Here is a 23,261-nt window from a genome sequence, read left to right as displayed (position 1 = left end):
CCAGGCGGGCAGTGTGCTACAAGCGCCAACATAACACGAGATTTGGTGTCAAGGCGCAAAGAGAGCAAATGGTAGAACCAACAAACAACATTAGCTACCAAACAAAAACGAGGGGGACGGCATGGCAGGCCAAAAGGGGGGTCAAGCACAGAGGGACCGACTAAAAAAAAAAGATGCGCCCTTAGGTGCCCAGGCGTGAGCTCACTGATGGGTGCCGGCCAGTCCCTGACCATGTCCTTCTACCACAACGTTTGGAACATGAGAGACCTTGAACCTTGATGATGGAAGGAGGACTTCCCCAGTGATGGTTGAACCCCCCTCCCCGCCCCCCCCCCCCCCCGGGTCCCAAAAAAAAGGCAGTAATCTTATGTGCGCATGTTCTATGTCCGGACCCCCTCATATATTCCGAATCGAACTATTACCACTATAACCCCCTTCTCTTACTACAGGCTTTGCTTAGTCTCTCAATCTCGGTTCGGCATCGACCTTGACACAGCTCCATCGCTATATCAGGTTCAAGCGCAACATCGCCACCGCCTCTTGGGAGGAATGAAGCTTCGCCATACCTGGCTGTCGTCCCAAACCAACTCTACCTCCACGCGCTGCAGCGCCGGTCTTATCGCCCATGCCCGTGCCCGTATCCATGCACCCGCTGAGTAAAGAAAGGATGCTTCAGCGCATCAGCAGGCACAAGCCGCTTCTCCGGGTTCAGCGTCAAGCACCGCTCCAGTAGGTCAATAAAGTGGTTGAGCTCCCGGCTCTCGGCATCGTCCATCCCGGCTGATGCGGCCAGTAGGCGGGTCCGCAGGTCCCGCGTCGGCTTGACGGTCGCCAGCGTGCGAACAGTTGTCTGTGACACGAGCGAGGTGTGGTCAGCATGGTACGTACCATCCAACGTGAGGTTGCGACTAGACGTAAAAAAAAGGGGCAGGGAGCCTATAAGGAACCGCATGGCGGCCGTGTTTGGACCCGGGCGGCTAGAGAGGCATAGACGCGAGACTTTGACCCGTGTATAGCCGCTGTTTTAAGCCGTCTGGGATCAGTGATTGCGGGCATTTGTGTTGACAAGTTTGTTACAACCTCGCCTGGGCCACGACGACGCGCGGCGGCAATCTGGAAAAGGGCGGGGGGTGTACACGCCCCGTTGCACATGATGTAGGCTCGGAGGTGGCTGGTGGCCATTTAGGCGGCCTGCATGGCCGCCGGGGTGAACCGCCAACGCGGGGCGTGTTTCCTAATCCCAGGCCGTGGCCGCGGTAACGAGGACCGCGGCGCAAGGTCGGTCTTGCCGCCAACTGACGGCTTTACGACACAGAACCGAGAGACCGGAGAAAGGAGGAAAGAAGAATGATTGGCGTTGCGTTTTGAGAGGAAAAGGAGGTGACGGGGCTGGAGGGGCAGGAGGGAACGCTTAGATATCAATGAAGGGGGGCATAACGGTATGATGTTACGAAGAGGAAACGCGAGGAAGAGGAGGTAGCGATGCTTGAACTCACCTTGCCAAGAACCTTATCCCGCTCCACGCTGATGAAGTTGCCCAGCTCGTCGAAGTGATTGTGGGCGAGCTCACCACGGCGGTAGAACTTTGCGCTCAGCTTGCCCCGAACTTCCATGATATTCTTCAGCATCTGGTTGTTGTTCTCGCCCGTGAAAAGGATCTTGCCCGTGTATAGCTCATACAGCGTGCATCCGATGGACCACATGTCGACAGCATAGTCGAAGGGCACTCCCAGGATGATTTCGGGAGCTCTGTAGAACCTGCTCACAAGGTATGGCATAGGCTCGGACGCAGCCATGGCCGCATCGGAACGATCGATTGCGGTGCCCAAGTCGCAAATCTTGAGCACGTTGCGTGCTTCGTTTACCTGTGGCCCAGTTAGCGCTTTTGGTCTCAACCCCGAGATGCGAAGGCTCTACGTACCAGTATATTGTCTGGCTTCAGATCGGCGTGGATGATGCTGCATTTGCGCATGTGGCCCAGGGCGAGGAAGATCTGGTACGCATACGCCCGTACTGCATTCAGGTTGATGCCAACGTTGTTGCCGAACTTCTTGAGGACCTCGCGGAGGTTCATGCTCAGGTTCTCAAAAGCCATGCAGAGATGCGCCTTGTACTCGAAGGCCCGCTCGAACCTGACAATGTGTTTCTTGTCCTCCGGATCGGCGGCATTGAGCTTCTCGAGAATGGCAATTTCGGTGAGACCTCCTTTGCGCAGCGCATCGTTGTTGCGCATAATCTTGATGGCAACCTGTTTCTTGGTGGTGATGTCGACCGCACGAGCCACGCCCGAGAACATACCACGGCCCAAGGTTGTCAGGACCTGATACCGCCCATCCAGTAGCTCTCCCGGCCGGATCTTGTAATAGCCCTCCTTGTCATCTCCTTCTAAGATGCCACCGCCGCCTTGCGGTGCGCGTCCTTCTTGGGCGGCGTCGGGTTTTTCAGGCGCAGGCGCGGCGAACTTGTCGGCAAAGTTATCTGCGAACATGTCGAAGTTGTCGTCGTCATCACCTTTCTTGGGGCCCTTGTCCTCCTCCTCCGTCTCCGCTGGAGGGGCCGCAAGTTCGTCCTGAGAGGGACGACGAGGCTCACCATGCAGACCTACGTTGCCGTGGCGCATCTCGTCTCTGCGCTCGTCCTCCTTCATGTCCGCGGTCGGGTCATAGTCAGCAGCCGACGGTCCGTCCTCGTCGGCCGTCTTAGCCTTGGCGTGAGCATTGATGAGTGCTTGGTCGTCAGCAAAGTTGAAGCTCCCGGGAGACAGGGCGGCTTGAACCCTGCCCGGAGACGGACCGGGTGATAAAGGGCCGTCTATGCTCGTTAGCAGAATCCACCTGTCGTTTTTAGGGCTCGTGGGCTTACTGGAGGAGGGGGTGGCGCCTTCGGCTTTCTGAGGGCCCGGAGTGCTCGGACGAGTTGAAGTCGGCGTGGAGGCAGGCCTGTCACCGGCCTGTAACGCCTGGACCGTCGGGGTTGCTGCTCGCTTGAGAGCCGCTTCTCTGGCTCGGCGACGCCGCTCAATCTCCGCCTGAACGGCCGCCTCCTGGTCCATGGCCGCATCGGGGTCCCAGTCCATATCGGGTTCCGGTTCGGGAGGTGCGCTGCAACAGCAGCGTTAGCGATGGTCAAGCCTCTTGAAAATTCGGAACCACCCTTACCTGGGTTGTGAAAGGGCAAGGTCATTCATGCCTCGTTCAACCGTAGCACCTTGATCAGTTTTAGCATTCTGCTTGGACACATCAGGAGCCTCTACTGGTGTATCCCGCCTGGACGTGGAGCCATCCTGGGGACGTCTCTCAGCAGGGGCACTGTACTTGTCTTCCCCTGACCTCAGGTCATCTCCGGAGCGGCCACCGTCTCGCCCCGCCCTGTCGGTCCTGTCGGTCCTGTCGGTCCTGTCGCCCCTGCCGCGGGGTGACCGACTGCGGGTCCGAGCCCGCTTGTCTGGGTAGCCATCGTCCCTGCGATCACGGTCGTAGCTGCGGTCGTAGGTGCCGCCATCGGCGCGGTGGCCTCTGGGGCGAGGGGGTGCCGGTTCGCGGCTGCCGTAGCGATAGTTCGGTCGCTCGTCGTAGCGGTCTGCGCCACGTGAGGGAGGACGGTCTAGGTCGCGATACGGGCGGCGATAGTCGCGAGAGCTGCCCTCGTAGTGGACGCGGAACTGGCGGCTGTCGCGCCGGTCGCGGTGGTCCTCCCGGGACCGCTTCCAGCCGCGGGGCGACCGGCTTCGGCGGGGCCCGTCGGCCGATTCTCTTGATGGTAAGTCGCGCTCGGGCGTGCGCGACGGGTATCTACCTCGATGTCTGCCGGTCCGGTCAACATCACCGTTTTTTCCAGAGCGAGGCAGGGGAGTTGCCTCTACGATTTCCCCCTCATCCGAGCTGAACGTAGAGGACGCCATTGTATGTACCGACCGCCGAGTTCACCCTTCTAGTTCTTCTATGCTGTCCTGGCTTGGCGGAGACTCAAACCGGCGCCTCTCTGGTTCAGGGGCGCCCCGCTCGAATGTAGCAGGCAGCGCCTAATGTAGTCAAATCAATTCGGCTGGGGAGTATTCAGACTTGAGCTTCGACTTTCCAGTCGCGGTCGTGGATAAGTCAGGATAAGGCGAAGGGAAAGGCTGGTCCGAGAGAGCAAAATCGTTAATGCCTATGGTGGAGATGTTTGTGGTGTCAACGTGGGATCGAGAAAGCCTGACGCGGCGATGTTGGGTTTTACGTTTTCCGATGTTGAAAGTTCTCAGGGCGTTGATGCATGCTCTCTGGGCGTCTGGCAGCCCGCCTCAGGTGACAATGCAAGGGACTTCCAGAAAAAATTCACCGGAGTTTAGCCATTTCACCGCCTAAATTTTCCAGGGGACTCGCTTGGGCCTGCCGCTCTTCCGGCGGGGCCATTTTTCCCCTAAACCGGCTCGAAGCAGTCGACTCTCCCACATTTTGCCCTGAAGCGACCCAACCTTTCACAGTCTCGGAGCTGTCGTTACTCAGATCACAAAATGGGTGGTCAGAGCAGAGAAGGTACGTTCCTGTCCAAGACATGGTTTGCTCGCGCCAGTAAGATCACTCTTAATTAGTAACAAAACTCCTTCATTAGGCGGCAAGGCCAAGCCCCTCAAGGTGCGCATGACTGGTATCCGTTCCTGGGTTCCCTTACTGTAGAACCCACCTTGACGATCAGAGCTTTAACCGGGATGCGGTTCGAAAACAGGCCCCGAAGAAGTCTGCCAAGGAACTCGATGAGGAGGATCTGGCCTTCAAGGCGAAGCAGCGTGAATGTGAGGATTTTGCCGGAGGAACTCCCAAGGGCACATCTCTCCCGCTGACATTGTTCACTAACACTCCCGATCAACCCAGATGAGAAAGCCAAGAAGGAGCTCGCGGCCAAGGCCAGCGGCAAGGGTCCTCTGGTGAGTTTCCGTGCCCGCTCGCGGTCCTTTACTACGCCGTCACTGACCTCTCTTTGTCGCCTCTAGAACATAGGTTCTCAGGTATGGTTCGCCTTTCGGCAGGATCTACCACGGCTTGTGACCATGCTAATATGAGAGAAAAAAAAAGGGCATCAAGAAATCGGGAAAGAAGTAGAGTTCCCATTCTGGGAAGCAGGGCATTGCATTGCGTTGCGTTGCATTGAGTGTGGTGGCCGATTTATAAGGCCACCAATGCCGGTGCCGGTGTTGGGTTAGGATTGGGATGCTTTTTCGGGCGCAAAGGGTCAGCGGTAGCTGGGCGCAGGATTGCCATGTTTGCGAGGATACGGACCTTACATAACGAAGACAATGAGCGACGTTTTGTACGTAGTCAAGTGAACGCTGGACTTGGACTACTTGACTGTGCACGAGAACCACGCCTGGGATCGTCCTGGTAACCTACACGGAATATCTCCTACCTTCGCAGTCTCGAGTCCCGTCATGCCCTATACTATGCCCGAGCCCGCCTTCACCTAACGTGGTCTGTTGCCATCAGCAATTCTCTCAAAATGAGGCCCCTGATAGAGAGTGGGCATTTGTTATTATGAATCGAAGCCCGAACCACGAATCAATTACAAGATTGTACTACAGTATAAACATACTACATCTGCGTAAGTAGTAGATCAAAGATATTGGCAAAAGTAGGTACCGTCTATCAAGAACGTCATGCGTCTGTCATGCATGCGGTGGCCAGCCAGCCATCATGTCCAAACAACACAACAGATGCGTGAATAGGTAAAACAAGCCCAACCGCCAACGCCAGAACAATGCCACCATTTTGCGACGCGCTCGAGAGCAGAACCGGCCTGGTTGCTTCCTTGCAGAAATTGCGCCATCATCCCTTTGACAACTGCCAGATCCCGTAAAAGATCCCGTAAAAGATCCGCTGCTTTCATCCTGTTTAATCCAATCCTTTCCATGTTCTCGTCCTTCTTCACCCTGCCTGCCCCCTTAGTCTGAGTGGAGGCTCATGAGAGAGAAAGAGGAAACGAAACTACCGGTTCCCTCCCCAAATCTGGCTTCCCGCACTACCCGCACCAGGCCCCTTGCCCCTAGTCGCAGCCCCCGGCGTCACGCTTCGATCGCCGTACCCCGCCCTCGCACCACTGCTTCCGCCTCTAAAATAATCGTACTGCGCCGGATCCTTCTGCTGCTGCGTCCCAGCCACAGTCCTCAGAGGTGGCGACTGCACATCATATTCATCCGTCTGCGGTAGTCCGCCGTACCCGTGCGGCCCGCCACCCAGCATGCCCGGGGCGCGCTGGTTATATCGGCTGCTGGAAGCAGATGCTACCGGACCCAGGTCGTCATCTGTTGCTCCTGCTCCGGGAGACCGATACGTGCTCGGCGTCGGAGGAATCCCCGGCGAGGAGACCGGCATGCCCGCGGCGGCGGCCACGAGGTTGGTGGCGCTGTCGTTGGGGTTGGCGTACATGGGGCTGCGGGGGCGGGCAACCGGGTCGAAAGCGGAGGAAGAGAGGTAGACTGGTTGCCCTGGATAGGCGGACGAAGCGCCGATGGGGTCTGGGTACGGAGAATAAGGGTTCCTGTTGCCGGCGAAACCCATTCCACCTTGGGGCGTGCCCGGCCGTGAGTTGGGCTCTGAGTGCCCGCTGCCGATCGTGCCCGGTGTGCCAGGGCGGACGATGTCCGGGTTCCGGCCGAATAGGTCGCCACCACCGTGGTCTGCAGCGAATTCGTCGCGGTTCTTGTAGAACTCGAAATCGAGGCGCGATTCGGGGACGACTTCAAACCCGGGTATTGAAGGCGAGAGCTTCCCGGCTTTGCCGGACGCCATGTTGTCGAGGAGATAGGTGTCGCTGTAGCCACTAACGGTGGCGGAATCGTCGTGACCAGCGTCCCGCCCGTCGCTCAGACGGCCTTGGTAAATGCTGGCGAGCAGGTGCTGCGCCTTGGCATGCACCATCGGTGTGATGAGAGGCTTATAGAGCGCGGGATGTCCGAAGCGAGCGGCAAGCCGGTCGTTCCGCGAGCTCTGCTCCTTGAAGTCGAATCCCGACTCGGCTCGCTGCTGCGGGGAATACCTAGTGGCATAATAGTGCATCTTGTCGTCAAAGGCGCGCGAGCAGTAAAACTTGAATGCGAGCATGAGGAACGGGAGGGGGGCGACGGCATACGCCTCGACATGCGTTCCGTCACCGCGAACCCAGCACGTCAGGAACACGACAAGGTGAGAAAGCATAGAGCCGAAGAGGAAGCGGTTGAACAAGATGCGCCAGAACAGACCGCCGCTCTCGGTCTTGGTGACGAAGACGTAAAGCAGCAGATACTTCTTCAGCCCTACGTCGATGCAGAAGTACAGGGCCGCGGCCGGCAGAACAAGCGGCTGGATGGAGCCGTAGCAGAGGGCGACGGTGGAGTAGTACAAGAAGTAGTTGTAGTAACTCGCATAGTCGAACGGAGGCGGCGCAGTGAATTCGATCAGCTCGCGGGGTGTCGGACTCGAAAACTTGCGCGTGACAAAGGTAGAGAGAAGGGTCCAGAGCTGAGCCAGGTCGACGGCGGCGCCGAGTTGTCTCTGGAGGAGCCAGGTCACCCAGAACGGCGACACGCCGCAGAGGGAGACGAACAGGGTCTGGCCGATGTTGGCGTCGAGGAAGGCATGCCAAGCATTCGCGCCCCCCTCGGTCTGCTGCACAACGGTTGCCGTAACGTTCCATATGGCGCTAAACATGGAGAAGACGATCAGGTTGTTGAAGACAAAGAAGGCGTACAGCTTCGCGACGACGTGACGCTCGCGCCCGGTCTTGGTCTGGTCGCCCGCCTTGATGGACAGGCGCCGGAAGATGATGGGGAGGACAAGGTAGACGAGCGACATGAGCGCGGGGGAGGCGATACCCTGGATGATGGACCAGATCCCGGCGTTCTGGCGTAGCGACTCCTGGAAGGCGGGCCACACTTGCCCCAAGTTACTCAGGTTGACCAAGAAGATGGCGATCATGGCGTTTGGTGCGATCCAGGCGATCGTGAGGGCCGCCATCCAAAGGTTGTTCCACAGCCTCCTTCTGCTCCGGGTCGACGAGTTGAGCGGCATATTGTCCCAAATGATGTCGTTCGGCCTCGGAGCCAACCTGATGGTTGCGCCGCGGGGTTTTCTCTTGCGGCAGGCATAAGCGATGGCATGCGCCTCGGCGATATCTGCGTAGGATGCGAATCCGTATGGCATCGAGCCCCGTTTATCGATCCGTTGTCGAACGTCCTTGATCTCCAGCTCCAACACCTTGATCCGCTGGGTGAGGTACTCGATGGCGTCGACTTTGTGGCCTTTCGGGTAGGTGCTATACGAAGGGTCCTTCTTGGAAGGCGAGCATTTGGGTCTCTCCGGCGGGAGGTTGTCCGGATCTCTGAGATACTTGGCCAGCACCTTCTCCAGTTTTCGGACGGCCTTGTCGTGCTGCTGGATGAGGTCGGGGAGGATCTTGACGTCGCGGGCGACGGCGGTTCTCGAGAAGGACGAGTTAGGGGCGACGGTATCAATGATCCGGGCAATGCCTTCGTCCGAGGTGAGGTTCTTGGGAATGTCGTACAACTGCGATCGGTTAGCTGGGCGGTTGAAGGGAACAGCCAAGAGGACGAGAGTCGCCGTCGTACCATCAATGTGCGGGCGTGGAGGCTGTGCTGGTACTCCTCGCTCCGCATGTAGACGCGCCTCATCTGCAACACCTTCCTGTAGTTCCACCAAAGGAAGCCGCAAACGACAATCGTCAACAGCCAAGCGAACGTGACGGTGGCCCAGTGCGCAGAGGCCCAAACGTTCAGCGGTGTGATCCTGCTCAACCACTTCGCTTCATCGGCAGCGAAGTTGGTCCAGTTGATCGGGACCAGGATGGCGCAACCGAGTAGGGAGAGGACGAGGAAGATGTTGCGGCACATCCTGGTGAAGCGAAGAAAGACGGCGGCATCCATGCCGACCAGGTTGATCATGTCCCGCTCCGAAGTCGTCCACAGGGGTACGATCCAGGCAAAGATGCCCTTCCCCAGTGGTGGAGGGGCGTGTTTCTCGTCGGCATGCTTCAGTTTCGGCGCATATACAACGCTATTGTACGGGCGAAGGAAGGAAAAGCAGATGGCGATGGCGACCGTGACGCCTAGGGAGGAGGCTAAAGCGGCAAACACGGCATTCGATTGAAGCTAGGCAGATAGATTACTGGTCAGCACCAGCGCAGGGAACGATTCAAGGAGCGCCGTGGCGTTTCGGAGAGGTACCTTAACCTGGGACGAGAAGGGATCTGACAAGAGGCCCAGCAGGACCTTGGCCGGATCGTTGTTGTCTTTGCCCCCAGGTTCGTCCCGGGAGAGAACATGTCTTATAGCATCCATACCGGGCTCGGAGGAGTCGAGTTCGACGCCCGCGAAGGGCAGGTATGCAAGTCGAGGCCAAGAACTTTTTGATTGGGCTCGTGCGAGCAAACCGGCTCTCAGGAAGGAAAAACAGACGGCCCTTAAGAAGCCAGACTGAATCCTCGAGCCGCCGGGGTTCGAGCTGCGAGGTGCAACAGTCCCAGTATCTTTTCCATCCACCAGCAAGTCCCCTTCCAAGGAACAGAACCACACAAAAAGCCAACTGTCAAGGACGCTTTGGCCGGCTCGGAATGGGCCTCCTTCGAAACACACAAAGATCGACCAAAAAAGCAAGTCAAGTCAGATTTGAGGGCGTCAAGTGCTTGCTGGACGTGATGCTCCGAAAGGTGACGTATGCTAGCAGCGACGCTTCAACGCCAAGGCCCGAGAATGGTGTGTCGTCTCAAAAGAGGGACGGGTTGATGGGGTTCAAGATCGACAAGGGTAGACGTGCATGCAGATCGGTCGTGGAGAGGGCGCGACGAAAGTTCGACCGCGCGGAAACGAGTGTCTGGGGAGAATCGACCGGTAACGAGCGATGGTCGAGCCTCCGATGCTAAGGGCAACAGCAAAGTGGTATGAAGGAAGCTCAGTCGAAAGGTCGGTCAGTTAGGGAGTTCAGGGACTGGCCTATTCTCCGAAAAAGACCTGGAGGCCCGGGGGAGGGAGTGGGGACAGGGGACCAAGTTCTGGAATCTAAAAAAGCCCAGCCCAGAGAGGATGGGGTGCCGGTGCCAGCCAAGAATGACCACCTCTCGGCAAGCGAATCCCCCAAAAATTTCTGCCAGGTTTATGTGCTTCTCCCGCGCGTGCGGTAACGCTCGAGATAACTATGCAAAAACCGGTTGGGCGATCCCGCTCCACCGAGCGCGTCGCCAAAAATACAACAAAACTCTGGAGACCGAACCGGGCATTTTTCCGTAAAAATCCAATGATGCCCAGCAAAGGCAGTCTTCTTTTTGGCACTGCCACCTGTTCCCCCCTTCCCGCCCCCCACCCCACCCCGGGACGAGCCAAGTCCCCGGGTCCCGTTCTCGTCCCACCTCCCAGACGGCTGGTGGAACAGCCAGCTGGCAAAATACGAGCTCTTTGGATGAGTGAGATCAAGGAAGTGCACGATGGCAATGTCGCAGCCAAACATGACAACAAATCTACGATAAATCCGAGAATCACCAGGGCAGCTTTGATCGTTCCCGGAACGATCCCGTCACGCCACACTACACTACAGTATCATTCACATAAAGTAGGGTGGCGATGTGCCTCTCCATTAGTTACAAGTACGCAGCATTCTATATATACATACATACTCCATTTATATTCTCGATTTGTGATGCTGCATAGATATAGTGTACTCTTAGTGTGGTCGCATAAACTTGACAACCAGGGGTCCCGTTTTATCGCTGCCCGGATTGGGCGGTTTGACCGTTGCTCCCACCATGCCACACACAACGACGGGATCTGGGAACCTTGCCACATCGGGCGTCGATCCGAGGAACGCATCGGTTTTTGACGCAGATCTCCGCTTCCGAACGGGTGTGCGCTGCAGTCAACCTTCTTGAAAGAAAAGTAACCATCGCGAGACAAGAATAAGAAATTTTAGGGGTCGACAAGACCAAAAGAAAATCGACCGATATTCAGCGGCCCATGCTAGTCTTGGGGTGTTCGGCTGACCAGGCCCATGAAAAAGTTGGTCATGCAGTTGGACCTCGTGGCTTTTGGACCACACCAAAGACTGGCAGCTGATAACCCCCGTTTAGGAAAGGGTCGAGTACCAGGTTGTCAGCCTCCTCCTTGATAGTTTTCGACCTTGAACCGACAACCTGGAGAAGCCGAGATCCGCCAGCACCAGAGTGTCGAACGACTTCATTGATTCCAATGGTAAGTAAAAGCTACTTGTTCTTGCAGCGTATTCATAATGTACACAACCTGGCGTCCGCCGCTTGACACCTCGAGCCACTTCGCAGGTTGTACAAAACCATCCATGCCGAGGATCGGACCCCCCCAAAAAAAAAAAAAAGAATATACGGAGTTATTGCAAGAGAGTTTTGAGACCCAAGCCGGTTCGGATTTTAAGCCAACCTGCCGACGGACCGTAAACAAAACCCCATGGAAGGAAGAAACACCCATCATTGCTCGTTTGACCACCTTACCTCGCTCCAAACAGCTCCAGGGTTCAAACCTCAACAGGCCCCTGGCTCCGCGTCTTCCTCGCGGTCCTGCCGACCGGCGCGGCAGGCTTGGTCGCCTGCTTCTTCGGACGGCCCCTTTTCTTGGCAGGGGGAGCAGGTGGGGCATCGGCTCCGCCCCCGTTGGTCTCCGCCGGCGGTTCGGTCTCCGTCTTGGCAGGGGCGGAGTCGTCCTCGGCGTCCGTCTTGACTCTCTTGCTCCCTGCGGCGTCGCCCTCGGCATCGGCGCTGGGCCCGAGCGCGGCGTCGGCTTTACGCTTGTTGTTGGCAGTGTCGTCCTCAGCGGCGGTTGCGGGGGTTGCTGCTGGCGCGTCTTTCGTCTCCGTATCTGGGACGGGCCTGGCTTCGCCGTTCGCGCTGGCAGCCGCGGCGGGCTCGGTATCAGTCGGCTTCACGGTCGTAGGCTCTTCTAATTTCTCGGAGACATCCTTGGGGGGTTCCGTCGCGGATGCGGCGGCTTCCAGTGGCTCCCCGACAGCGGACGTATCGGTTCTTCCGTTAGTCTGCTTGGGCTCCTCCGCCGCAGGAGCAGTGGACGTCGCGCTAGGCTCGGCAGCTTCTGTGGATCGATCAGTAGATGCCGGCTTGGGCTCTTCCTCCTGAGGTGCGCTCGGTTCCGGGACTACACCCTCAACCCCCCCGCCGCTGGCGGAACCGGCACCAGCCTGGATGGAGCGCTCGGCGGATTCGGCCTGCTCGCCTTGCTCTGCCTTGGCTCCTTCCGGCTTCGCGTCCTGCTTTTCGGGCGGATTAGGCGCTGGGATCTCCGCGGCGCTCATGGCCGCGGTTACGGGCGGCCCCGTAGATTGACCCTGCTGAGCGACTGGTCATCGCCAGTAGAGGAAAAGAGAAGCCTAACGTCAGCAACATATGCGAAGCAAGCAATGAAGAAGCGACCGCAGTTGATGGACAGACTAATCTTCTTGCTAGGGCGCAATTGAAGGCCATGGCATGGGCGACAAGTGATGACTGCTGCGGCGCCAAGGCAGGAGCTCACCTTTCTCTGGCTCGGCAGACATCGCGAATATGACGTAACGGCCAATGGGCGCGAAGGAAGCGACTAGGGGGCCAAAATCGCAAGAGCGCAACGATGGAGGGCTGCCGCGGTGATATCGCGGTCGGAAACAGTTCAATGGGTGATGGTTGAGGCGATTTCAATTGATGGTCGTATGGTAGAGCAGTGAAGGGAGACAAAAAGATGACAATGGAACAAAACAGAAAATGCGGCGGGAAATGGCTGAGCTTGCGGAATACGGTGGCAGCGTTCCCTCGCACACGGTACAAACTAGGAAGTCCAGCGTGCCTTAATGCAGTCGCACTGACGAATTAACCCCGCCGGAAGAATGACGGAGGGCATCTTCCCCACGCGTACGTACGGACGTACAGTAACTACATGACGGGGCCCAGATTGCCGGCTGCCTTACAAGGTATCCACTACACGTAATGAGTAACCTTACATACCTGACTTGCGGTAACATGCGTAGCGTGAGAAGTGTAAGGTATCTTTGTTACCTCCGTATCTTACCTGAATCAAGAAGGACTTGTACTGTACGTCCGTACATACATTACACAGGAATATGGAGTCGTCTGCTACAACTTCCAAGTAGAGCTTGCGATCAACCTATCCACGCCACTCGCAGCTTCTTCTCCTCATTTTTTTTGCGTGTTGCCTGTTCGTTTGTTCACAACCCAAGATTCACGAGCTCCAGGCAAACGAACAGAGACTTGACCATCAAGAACACTGAGCTATCACGCGAGCGCCGGACAGTACCAGAACCGCCGGGGGCCTATATGTGGGCATCGCGCTTCAATCAACAAGCGCATTGGGCTGCCACCTGTGGGTTCAACTTAATTATTCCTAACTCAGCAGACAACGTCGGACCGAAAATGACTTGATAGCAGCGTGCCAGGGTGTCAGAGCCTTCGGTGACGAAACAGTGGGGTGGTGGTCTTTACAGTCGAACCAGCAAATACTATGAGGTGCTCGCGCTGACATTCCGATTTCTGTTCTCCCATTGTTGGCGGCCGGCGGCGACCTCGACACGCAAATCTTCTTCCCAGGGTAGAAGCGAACGACAGAGTTGACAGCTGCAGCATGTCGACATCGGAGCCTTGTGAATCATAAGTTTGGCAGCGATTCGGATATTGCGGACGTCCACCGAAGGGTGACGTTTACAAGCGCCAGCCAGAAAGGGGTGCATGGACCATTCATCCCGGCCAGTTCCGTGTCTTCTTCCATTCTCACGGACCTGACTCTGCCGAAAAACACTTTTCGGGATGATATATATCGCTCGCGCGGCAGGAATCTTTCCATCGGATGCTGAAGCGGCGATGGCGGGGGAGAGCAGGCGGCTATACCCGCTTGGGTCCTACAGCCGGTTCCGACGGAGAGAGAGTCCTGAAGGAACAAGACCTCTCAGTCAACAATCTTATACGGCATATGTGCAGTCCCTGCTGATGCGGAGCGTTGAACTATGAAAACTCCAGGAACCACTGCCCTTTCCCAGCTGCCAATATCTCAAGTGATCTCGGAGAAGGTCGAGGAAGATGTACGAGGGCTTTGCCGGCAGCGTATTCTCGGTAACCAGAACCCGGGCCTTCTGTATTGGGTGGCGGTGGGATGCCAAGCGGATGGTTAGCTCCCGCTTGGGCTGACCGACCCGACCCGGGCATATTGAGGCGATGGGCGCTGGCCGAAGTAGTTTTGGTGCTATCCGACGATATTGAGGCGGTTGACAAGTGCGGATGCTGACTTCAAAAGGTGTGGTTTCTGGTCGGCTTCGGCATGTGGACCAGAACGCCGACACTTCGTGACAGGGTTTCCGGTTCGCTCAGTGCAGGCCTGGGTGTCTGGATGTAGGTCCGCCTAAGATAGGAGAGAGGGTGAAGACCGGGTCGTCGCCAAGATGTGCCAGCGGCTGTTGCGCTACGGTTCTGGAACGTCGCCAGTGCCACGAGCTGATGGGGGGGATCGTCCCCCTCAGCGTTAAGTTTGAGACAGACCAGTGCAGCCCTCCAATGGTTGCCCAGGAGCGGGCATGGGCCGGCCACAAACCGACCCTTGTCCATGTTGCTACCTCTCTCGTTGGGTTCAAAATAGAAGCATTAGGGAAAAACGAGCTCGACAGAGAACATCCGAGGGAAAGAGGCCGAACCAAGTCAGGAAAGAAAACAACGGACACGACACTCGACAATGGCAGTCTGGGTTACAATTAATACACATACAACAAAACAGAGACGCCAAGCATGCGGGAGGAGAGGCGAAAGTCGAGGGAAAAGCGCAGCTTTTCAGAAGGCGGGCCCAAAAAGATGACAGCCACCAGTAGCTATCACCCATGCCGAATACACTACACTAGTACACTTAGGGAGTGCCCATACATCGCATCTAGACTGACCCATCGACAAGATCCCAAAACGAACGTTTGCAGCGTGGCAGCGCGTCTGGCGCTTGTTGAAAACGACACATTGAAACTCGATTCTGCATTCTCGTTGTCAACGACCCAGCACGGCAACCCAATTTCCCCCCACCTTTGGACGAGGGCGGCCAGCCCGCTGCCGATCAGCCTTGTTTGTAGGCATTCCTAATTGGGCAAGAAACTTGTATGCAGACGTCCACTGGTGTGTAGCTATGTATGTATGTATGTACGTACTGCGCATGTTTGCACGGATTACTCGTACCGCTCCGAACTGCGTATGCCAATCGTAACGGATGAAGTGAACGCTTGGGTGCGCTCCACTTCCGATCTACATAGTACTCCATCGAAGACGTCCGATCGCATCATAGACACATGGCAGCGGCCTAAACGGTCTGAAACAACCTCCGTCGCGGTTGCGTGATCGGGAACGGAGACGGCTGAGGCGACATCATTGCCCGCGAACACCCCACCGCCCCCACCCCGCCCACAGCGACCCACCGGCATCCAGACCAAGCCACTGAGTTACCGACAGCGCGCCGCCCAGACCGTAGCCGAGACAACACAAAGTCTCATCACTGCCCACGTGCCCCAGGAACAGCCAGGGACACCGGCGGCGACATTGGCCACTGCGGCGCTCGTCGTGTGCATGTCGGAGTATTGATAATGGTGTAACCCTACACCATATTTGTTTTTCTTTTTTTTCTTTTATTTGGTTCTTCAAAAAAAAAAAAAGGTCGTGGGCAATCTGCCCAGTCGAACAGCGAGGAACGGCATGGAACGGCAACGGACGGCAAGAAGGCCGACCGCACCGGCGGGGCCCAACCGGCTCCGTCGTTGGGGGGGAGACCACCGGCGCCGCCAAGCGTGGGGAGCGAGGGTAACTCGGCATGCCGAGAACTCGGCGCCAAGCGGGATGACCTCGCTGTGCATTCCTGCCGGGCTGGCTGGGCCTATCAGAGCGCCCCCTGCTAAGAGCTCGATAAAGAACCCTCCCCCCCTCAAGGCGACCAAGAGCCCAAGGATGACGCCCTCGGATGCTATCGCCACCCACTTGCAGCTTTATCGCCCACACAGGCCGTCCTAAGAGGCTGAAGGCCAGTCCCACAGTGGGGCTCAAACAGCATCCGCCTTTGCAGAGAACGTCTCGACACCGGATCCGGGCTGGGATAGAACTTCTTGGTCTCGTCTTGGCCAACAGCTCGAGCAAGGTTGTCAGCGTCTTTTTGTCGGGTTAATCGGTGAGAGAAACGGAATCTTGCTCGCGGGCGTGGCTCGCGGGGACGAAAACCCAGAAACCGGGTGGCTGGAGCCATGTACTGTACGGACGTATGTACATACTTAAACAACACGTGCCCCCTCGTACGTCTTCTTGGGTCTGTCGTCATCGGAAAACTGATCGATTTGACGAAGACCTCTCTCGCCAGATCTTGCCGAGGTCGTAGAAATCGCAGCTCATTCTGCGATTTAAAAGCCTTCCTTTACCGTCCTCTGATTCGCCAATGAAGCAAAGTGCTCATCGTCATCGCCCACCGCCCTGTTCATCCCTCGTGCGCAGAGTGAACTTGTCCCCATCGTCCGATGGCTGCGGAATTCCCCAAACACCCCTTCCTCCTCTCGGTTCGGGAGGTTGAGCAGGCCCTCGGCACCAACGTCGACAATGGCTTGAGCTCCTCCAAGGCTGCCGAGCTGCAGCAAAAGTACCCCCCCAACGAGTTGGACGTCGGCGGCAGCATTGCGTGGTACACCATCTTCATCAGACAGCTGTGCAATGCCATGATTCTGGTGCGTGCCATTGCCCTCACCTACGATCCCGAAAACTCTCTTCTCGCCAATTGCCTTGTTCTCACACCCCCAACATCCAGGTTCTCTTCTTTGCCATGGCACTGAGCTTTGGCGTCTCCGACTATATCGAAGGTGGCGTTCTGGCTGCCGTCATCGTACTCAACGTCTCCATCGGCTTTTACCAGGAGTATGGCGCCGAGAAGAAGATGGATGCTCTCCGGGCCCTGTCCTCTCCCAGTGCAAGCGTCCTGCGGGACGGTAAGACCATTGTCATCCCAAAGTGAGTGGCACCCCCATCGTTACCCTTTTTGTTCCTGTTCCTTTCCAGGGCTAATAATAATATCTTCCTAAACCAGTGCGCAAGTGGTTCCCGGCGATATCGTCAACCTCAAGATGGGCGACACGGTCCCCGCCGATGTGCGCCTATTTGAGGCCATGAATCTGACGTGCGACGAGTCCTCGCTCACGGGCGAGGCCATTCCCGTCGAGAAGCAGATCGACAACGACATCGTTGTTCCCGGCACCGAGAAGCTTGCCGTGTCCGAGGACGAGGTCGGCATTGGTGACCGCATCAACATGGCGTACGCCACCACCACGGTGCAAAAGGGCCGCGGCCGCGGTATCGTCGTGGCCACGGGCATGCAGACCGAGGTGGGCAAGATCGCGGCCTCGACCAACAAGAAGCGCCGCAAGGCTGGCCGGTCAATGAACTGGAGGAAGTATGGCAAGACGCAGCCCATCAAGGGCGCCTTTCGTCGGACCTACGATTTTCTGGGCAAGTTCTTGGGCTTGACCGAGGGCACGCCGCTGCAGATCAAGCTGTCCAAGCTGGCTTACCTTTTGTTCTTTTGTGCGATCCTGCTGGCCATCATCGTGTTCGGCGTGAACAAGTTTGTCCAGCCGCTGCCCAAGGAGGTTGTCATTTACGCCATCTCGACAGGCATCGCCATCATTCCCGAGTCGCTCGTTGCCGTTTTGACCATCTCGATGGTGGTGGCGACCACCGTGATGAGGAAGGCAAACGTTGTCGTTCGGTATGTGCTTTGCCTCCTGGCCCTTGGATCCCCCTTCCTTCTCGTTTCCCTCTCTAGTCGAGTGGCTGACTGCTGACTGTTTTTGTACATAGCGATCTCTCCGCACTTGAAGCCCTCGGTGGCGTCACTAACATCTGCTCGGACAAGACCGGCACGTTGACCCAGGGCGCCATGATCGTAAAGAAGGTCTGGCTACCGCCCGACAAAATCTACACCGTCTCGGGCTCGACGGATCCCAGCGACCCTTACAAGGGCACTGTGAGGGACCAGCCGCAAGCCGAGGAAAAGAAGCGCGACTTTGACCAGGAGCGCACGACGCAAGCCGTCAAGTTTGACGGCGTTCCCGACGAGAAGCTCAACCCGACGCCGGCCGAGAAGGCCAAGATGGCCGAGTTGACGCCCGAGCTCCGCTTGTTCATGCTCTCGGCGGCGCTCTGCAATCTGGCCACGGTTCGTTACGACGAAGGCGAAAGCGCCTGGAAGACCACGGGCGAGCCGACCGAGATCGCCCTGCAGGTCTTCGCGCACCGGTACGACCGCAACAAGAAGGCCATGGAAGCGCTCGGCTGGCGGCAGGTGGCCGAGTTTCCCTTCGACAGCACCATCAAGCGCATGTCGGTGGTCTATGAGGCGCCCCCGGACAACGACGCCGAGCTCGACCCTTCCAACAGTGTCGTCTTCACCAAGGGCGCCGTCGAGCGTATTCTCGACCTGTGCTCGCACGTCGGCACCGGCTCCAACCAGCAACCCATGACGGCCGAGATGAAGGAGCAGATCCTCGACCAGATGACCAGCTTTGCCTCGCTCGGCCAGCGCGTCTTGGCCGTGGCCTACCGCCCCTGGCAAGGCAGGTACACAGCCGATCGGACATTCTCCCCCGCCAACGAGGACGACGAAAAGGTGGCCGAGGCATCTCCGGCGGAAGACGCAGCCCGGGCCGCCGTGGAACAGAACCTGATTCTGCTCGGTCTCGCAGGCATCTACGACCCCCCACGGCGCGAGACTTCGCCCTCCATCTACGAGTGCTCCAAGGCCGGCATCAAGGTGCACATGCTGACGGGCGACCACCCGGAGACGGCCAAGGCGATCGCAAAGGAGGTCGGCATCATCCCGACCAACATGAGCGTGCTCCCGGCCGGCGTGGCCGAGACGGCGGTGATGAAGGCGACCGACTTTGACCGGCTGTCGGACGCCGAGATCGACGCGCTGCCGGAACTGCCGCTGGTGATCGCGCGGTGCGCGCCCGAGACCAAGACGCGCATGGTCGAAGCGCTGCGGCGGCGCGACGCCTTCATGGCCATGACCGGAGACGGCGTCAACGACGCGCCGTCGCTGAGCAGGGCCGACGTCGGCATCGCCATGGGCTCCGGGAGCGACGTGGCCAAGTCGGCGGCCAAGATCGTGCTGACGGACGACAAGTTCAACAGTATCGTCGCGGCGATCAAGGAGGGCAGGAGGATGTTTGAGAACATTCAGAAGTTTGTGCTGCACTTGCTGAGCAGCAACGTCGGCGAGGTCATCCTGCTGATCGCCGGCCTGGGGTTCCAGGACGAGTCGGGCCTGTCGGTGTTCCCCATTTCTCCGCTGGAGATCCTGTGGATCAACATGGTCACCTCGTCCTTCCCGGCTTTCGGGCTGGGCCGGGAGAAGGCCAGCCCCATGGTGATGCGGAAGCCGCCGCAGGACAAGCGGCGCGGCGTCTTCAGCAACCAGATCCTCGCAGACATGATGGTGTATGGACTGCTGATGGGCATCTGCACGCTCATGACCTTTGTCATTGTGGTGTATGGGAGGTACGACGGGCAGCTCGGCCACGACTGCAACCGCAAGTTCTCGGACTCGTGCATTCCCGTGTTCCGGGCGCGGGCGGCCGTCTTCGCCGAGCTCACCTGGCTCATCCTGCTCAGCGCGTGGGAATTCAAGGACATCCGGCGGTCGCTGTTCCGGCTCAACCCCAATGATACGTCGCGGTTCCCGCTGTTCAAGGACCTGTACAACAACCCGTTCCTCTTCTGGGCCGTCGCCATCGGCTTCGTCAGCGTGTTCCCGACCGTCTACATCCCGTATCTCAATCGGGATGTCTTCAAGCACACGTCCATCAGCTGGGAGTGGGGGGTCGTGATCGGCATGACCATCGTCTATGTCCTGGGTATCGAGGTGTGGAAGTACGTCAAGCGCAGGCTGAACATCCTCGACGACCACAAGGTGGTCCAAGGTCCTTGGTCGCAGGGCGAGGAGGTCACCAAAAAGTACCACAAGAGCTTGGGTCTTGGCCACCTCAAGAACTGGCTGAGCGCCGGGCGCACGCTGAGTGCCAGCCGAACCGAGTCCAGGTCCAAGGCGCCGTCAACTGCCGCGTTGACGCCGGTGACGACGCAGCAGGGAACGCAGCAAGAGACACAGCAGGGAAGCAGCGCGCTGCCGCCGGTTTGAGGTCTGAAAAAAAAACATTGGGAAGACGATGCGGGACAAACGGGTTGGGGTCGCGAAAAACATAGTCGCGGAGTCCGACGGTAAGATGTCTTATGTGGTCAAATCGAAGAAAAGGCGCAGAAAATCGCGTCGAGAACTCATGGGGGAAGAAGTTTGTTGGTTGTGGTCAAGAGCTCGCGAGCCATTCAGGATACCCATCTTGGAACGTGCTTTTTCCAAGTGTTTTGATAGATATTACAATGCTGCGCTACGGTCGTAGTGTACAACCTGGTAGAAGCGGAATTGAATTCTGGAGTACAACTGGTCCGCAAGTTTTTTTCAATGCTTCAAGTGCTCCAAGTCGAAGGAAACCTACTTCCACAATAGGAAGGAACGAACACGGTATGCAGTGTTTCTTGGCAAGGGTTAGGGACTTTACTGCGTTCACGCCAAGAACACGAAACCCCCTGGCAGGGCGCATTTACTATGTAACTTTACAAGGTCCTTGCCACGTATAGTGTAACGTCGAGTCGCGTCGGGCCAGAACTGGCCACCTGCACCTCGAATTGGGAGCTCTCGAGGTTCCTAGGACATCCCGCGAAATCACCAGCAATCCACCAACGGAACACTCCCATTGTCCGCCCAGCAACAACCGCAATGGCGCCCGCAGAGCCGTCGTCCGACAAGGAAATTTACTCGGTGATCCTGCCGACCTTCAACGAGCGCCAGAACCTGCCCATCATTACCTGGCTGCTGAATCGCACCTTTACCGAGCAGTGCGCACACCACCCTCCTTCCCCCCTCCCTTTTTTTCCCCCCGATCCCTCTTCCCCCGTCATGGCTACTACTTGACCGCGAGCTAACCACACCGGCCTCGCTCCTCGTTCTCCCCCCGCCCTCTCTCTCTATAGCAACCTCGACTGGGAGCTCGTCATTGTCGACGACGGCTCGCCCGACGGCACGCAGGATGTAGCCCGGCAGCTGGTACGGGCGTACGCGCCGCACGTGCAACTGCAGACGCGCTCGGGCAAGCTGGGGCTGGGCACGGCGTACGTGCACGGTCTGCAGTTCGCGCGGGGCACCCACATCATCATCATGGACGCCGACTTCAGCCACCACCCCAAGTTCATCCCGCGCATGATCGCGCTGCAGAAGGAGCGCGGCTACGACATCGTCACGGGCACCCGCTACGCCGGCGACGGCGGCGTCTACGGTTGGGACCTCAAGCGCAAGCTGACCAGCAAGGGCGCCAACATCTTCGCCGACACCGTCCTCCGCCCCGGCGTCAGCGACCTGACGGGGAGTTTCCGATTGTACAAGCGCGCCGTGCTCGAGAAGCTGTTCGAGAGCACCGACGCCCGCGGGTTTACCATGCAGATGGCCCTGGCCGTGACCGCCAAGGCCAAGGGATACAGCATCGGAGAAGTGCCCATCTCGTTTGTGGACCGTGTATACGGGGACAGCAAGTTGGGCGGGGAGGAGATTGTCGAGTACGCGAAGGGGGTGCTGCAATTGTGGTGGTCTATCTAAGTATGTCTTCAGATGAAGGGAGGGGAAACAGATCGTGAAGCGGCGGGGGAAAACTTGGAAGCCGCCGGTTGGGGAAGTAATGCTGCTGCAAGGAGAGGAGATACCCCAACGGGGGGCCGTTGTATGAGTAAGGCAAAAGAAGGCAACATTTGGGAAAGGCGTTGCTTGGGTTGCAGCAACCTAGGAGAAGGCAAACAGATAACACCTAAACATGCATAATACCTGGATCCTTCCGTCTTCTTTTGCTGCACCAAGTACTACCGCCAGCCCGCTCGTCACAGACGGGGCCAGCCACTCGACCCCGTTGGAACCCCGCTACATGTTCCTGCCGCCGGTCACGCTGATCGTCTGCCCACTAATGTACGAGCTCAGCGGCGACGCGATTGCCAGCACGGCACTCGCCGCCTCGGTGGCCGTCCCGGGCCGCCTTAGCGGGATGTCGGCATAGGGCACCGCCCCGGCAGGAGCCGCTTTCTGCTTCGCGGGAATCCCCAGCGCCACCCTCTGCCCGTCGACCTCGATGAAGGCGCCGGCCTCCTTGTTGGCCGTCAGCCTGGTCTCGATGTGGCCGAAGGCGACGGTGTTGGCGCGGACGCCGAACGCGGGGCCCCATTCCTTGGCGATGGTCTTGGTCAGGCCGACGACGCCCGCCTTGGCCATGGCGTAGTTGAGCTGGCCGGCGTTGCCGTGCAGGCCCGACGTGGACGAGATGTTGACAATGTTGCGCGGCTCTCCGTCCCTGACGCGGAAGTACGGAGCGGCCTCGCGCACGAGCTTGAAGGGAACGGTGCCGTGCATGGCAAGCATCGTGTCCCATTGCTTGTCCGTCATCTAAGGTAGTAATAGTAATGGTCAGTCAAGTAGGATGGTCTATTTTAGTGATCTTGAAAGAGGAGACCAAGAAAAAAAGAAAGAAAGAAAGATCAAATACCTTGTGGATGACTGCATCCCAGGTAAAGCCGGCGTTGTTGACGAGGATATGGATCTTGCCGTTGCCAAACGCCGCCGCCTTTTGGATCAGCTGCTTGATGCACTCATCCTTGAGCAGGTCCCCGGCGACGGCGAGTGCCTCGCCACCTCTGGCCCTGATCTTGGAGGCTACCTCTTCTGCTTTGGCAGCGTCAATATCTGATACGACCACTTTTGCTCCTTCGTTCGCAAACAGTCTCGCGCATTCGGCGCCGATGCCCTGGCCAGCCCCCGTGATGATGGCAACCTGACCCGCGAGCAAGCCTTTGGGGTAGTTGAGCTGACGGGCGATCTGCTTAATCCGTTCGGACATGATGATTGCGGTGATTCACGGCCGTGGAACTGGTCAACTGGTCAGAGACAATCGAGAGGATCTACGGATTGAACTAGTGTACTCCTAGGAGTACGAATTAGTGTATCTATTCCCACGAAAAGAGAGCCCCGAGCCGGCAATGCCGAGGCATAACCCGGCCGAACCCCAAACGATTCGACAACCCCGCCTGAAAGCTTGTGGCTGGTTCCTGTGCCATTCTCTCACCATTTGGTTTGAAACTACCTAGTTCGCGAACTTGGTTTGAGACAGGAACCATATGGATACACCAGT

At 57.9% G+C, this 23,261-nt stretch overlaps 7 protein-coding genes across 7 annotated transcripts; 3 read left to right on the top strand and 4 right to left on the bottom strand.

Moving 5' to 3' along the window:
- Positions 1-332: 332 nt before the first annotated feature.
- On the bottom strand, positions 333-4,241 carry MYCTH_2299464 (uncharacterized protein). Its single transcript, XM_003660723.1, has 5 exons — positions 3,159-4,241; positions 2,863-3,101; positions 1,922-2,811; positions 1,497-1,865; positions 333-850 (listed from the first exon to the last, which is right to left on the bottom strand). Exons 1-5 carry the CDS (start codon positions 3,899-3,901, stop codon positions 617-619), a joined length of 2,475 nt encoding a protein of 824 aa, XP_003660771.1. The 5' UTR covers positions 3,902-4,241; the 3' UTR covers positions 333-616.
- A 152-nt stretch (positions 4,242-4,393) lies between these two features.
- MYCTH_2299462 (uncharacterized protein) lies at positions 4,394-5,466 on the top strand. The gene is made up of 6 exons (XM_003660722.1): positions 4,394-4,517; positions 4,594-4,616; positions 4,708-4,774; positions 4,854-4,906; positions 4,973-4,987; positions 5,055-5,466. Exons 1-6 carry the CDS (start codon positions 4,496-4,498, stop codon positions 5,079-5,081), a joined length of 207 nt encoding a protein of 68 aa, XP_003660770.1. The 5' UTR covers positions 4,394-4,495; the 3' UTR covers positions 5,082-5,466.
- Positions 5,467-5,772: 306 nt separating this feature from the next.
- Positions 5,773-9,606, bottom strand: MYCTH_2299460 (uncharacterized protein). The gene is made up of 3 exons (XM_003660721.1): positions 9,194-9,606; positions 8,579-9,118; positions 5,773-8,498 (listed from the first exon to the last, which is right to left on the bottom strand). Exons 1-3 carry the CDS (start codon positions 9,305-9,307, stop codon positions 5,961-5,963), a joined length of 3,192 nt encoding a protein of 1,063 aa, XP_003660769.1. The 5' UTR covers positions 9,308-9,606; the 3' UTR covers positions 5,773-5,960.
- A 1,552-nt stretch (positions 9,607-11,158) lies between these two features.
- MYCTH_2299456 (uncharacterized protein) lies at positions 11,159-12,729 on the bottom strand. Its single transcript, XM_003660720.1, has 2 exons — positions 12,512-12,729; positions 11,159-12,337 (listed from the first exon to the last, which is right to left on the bottom strand). Exons 1-2 carry the CDS (start codon positions 12,531-12,533, stop codon positions 11,502-11,504), a joined length of 858 nt encoding a protein of 285 aa, XP_003660768.1. The 5' UTR covers positions 12,534-12,729; the 3' UTR covers positions 11,159-11,501.
- Positions 12,730-16,354: 3,625 nt separating this feature from the next.
- MYCTH_112905 (ATPase, P-type cation-transporter) lies at positions 16,355-20,449 on the top strand. The gene is made up of 5 exons (XM_003660719.1): positions 16,355-16,712; positions 16,793-16,992; positions 17,069-17,746; positions 17,839-18,646; positions 18,698-20,449. Exons 1-5 carry the CDS (start codon positions 16,509-16,511, stop codon positions 20,177-20,179), a joined length of 3,372 nt encoding a protein of 1,123 aa, XP_003660767.1. The 5' UTR covers positions 16,355-16,508; the 3' UTR covers positions 20,180-20,449.
- A 233-nt stretch (positions 20,450-20,682) lies between these two features.
- Positions 20,683-21,865, top strand: MYCTH_2299450 (glycosyltransferase family 2 protein). The gene is made up of 2 exons (XM_003660718.1): positions 20,683-20,934; positions 21,070-21,865. Exons 1-2 carry the CDS (start codon positions 20,816-20,818, stop codon positions 21,686-21,688), a joined length of 738 nt encoding a protein of 245 aa, XP_003660766.1. The 5' UTR covers positions 20,683-20,815; the 3' UTR covers positions 21,689-21,865.
- MYCTH_2299448 (uncharacterized protein) lies at positions 21,846-23,154 on the bottom strand. Its single transcript, XM_003660717.1, has 2 exons — positions 22,620-23,154; positions 21,846-22,519 (listed from the first exon to the last, which is right to left on the bottom strand). Exons 1-2 carry the CDS (start codon positions 22,968-22,970, stop codon positions 22,004-22,006), a joined length of 867 nt encoding a protein of 288 aa, XP_003660765.1. The 5' UTR covers positions 22,971-23,154; the 3' UTR covers positions 21,846-22,003.
- Between the last annotated feature and the right edge of the window lie 107 nt (positions 23,155-23,261).

Source organism: Thermothelomyces thermophilus, chromosome 1 (genome assembly GCF_000226095.1).
Source record: "Thermothelomyces thermophilus ATCC 42464 chromosome 1, complete sequence".
NCBI classification, from domain to species: Eukaryota; Fungi; Ascomycota; class Sordariomycetes; order Sordariales; family Chaetomiaceae; genus Thermothelomyces; species Thermothelomyces thermophilus.
Note: the sequence above shows the minus strand (reverse complement) of the source record. Positions and strands in the feature narration are given on the sequence as shown.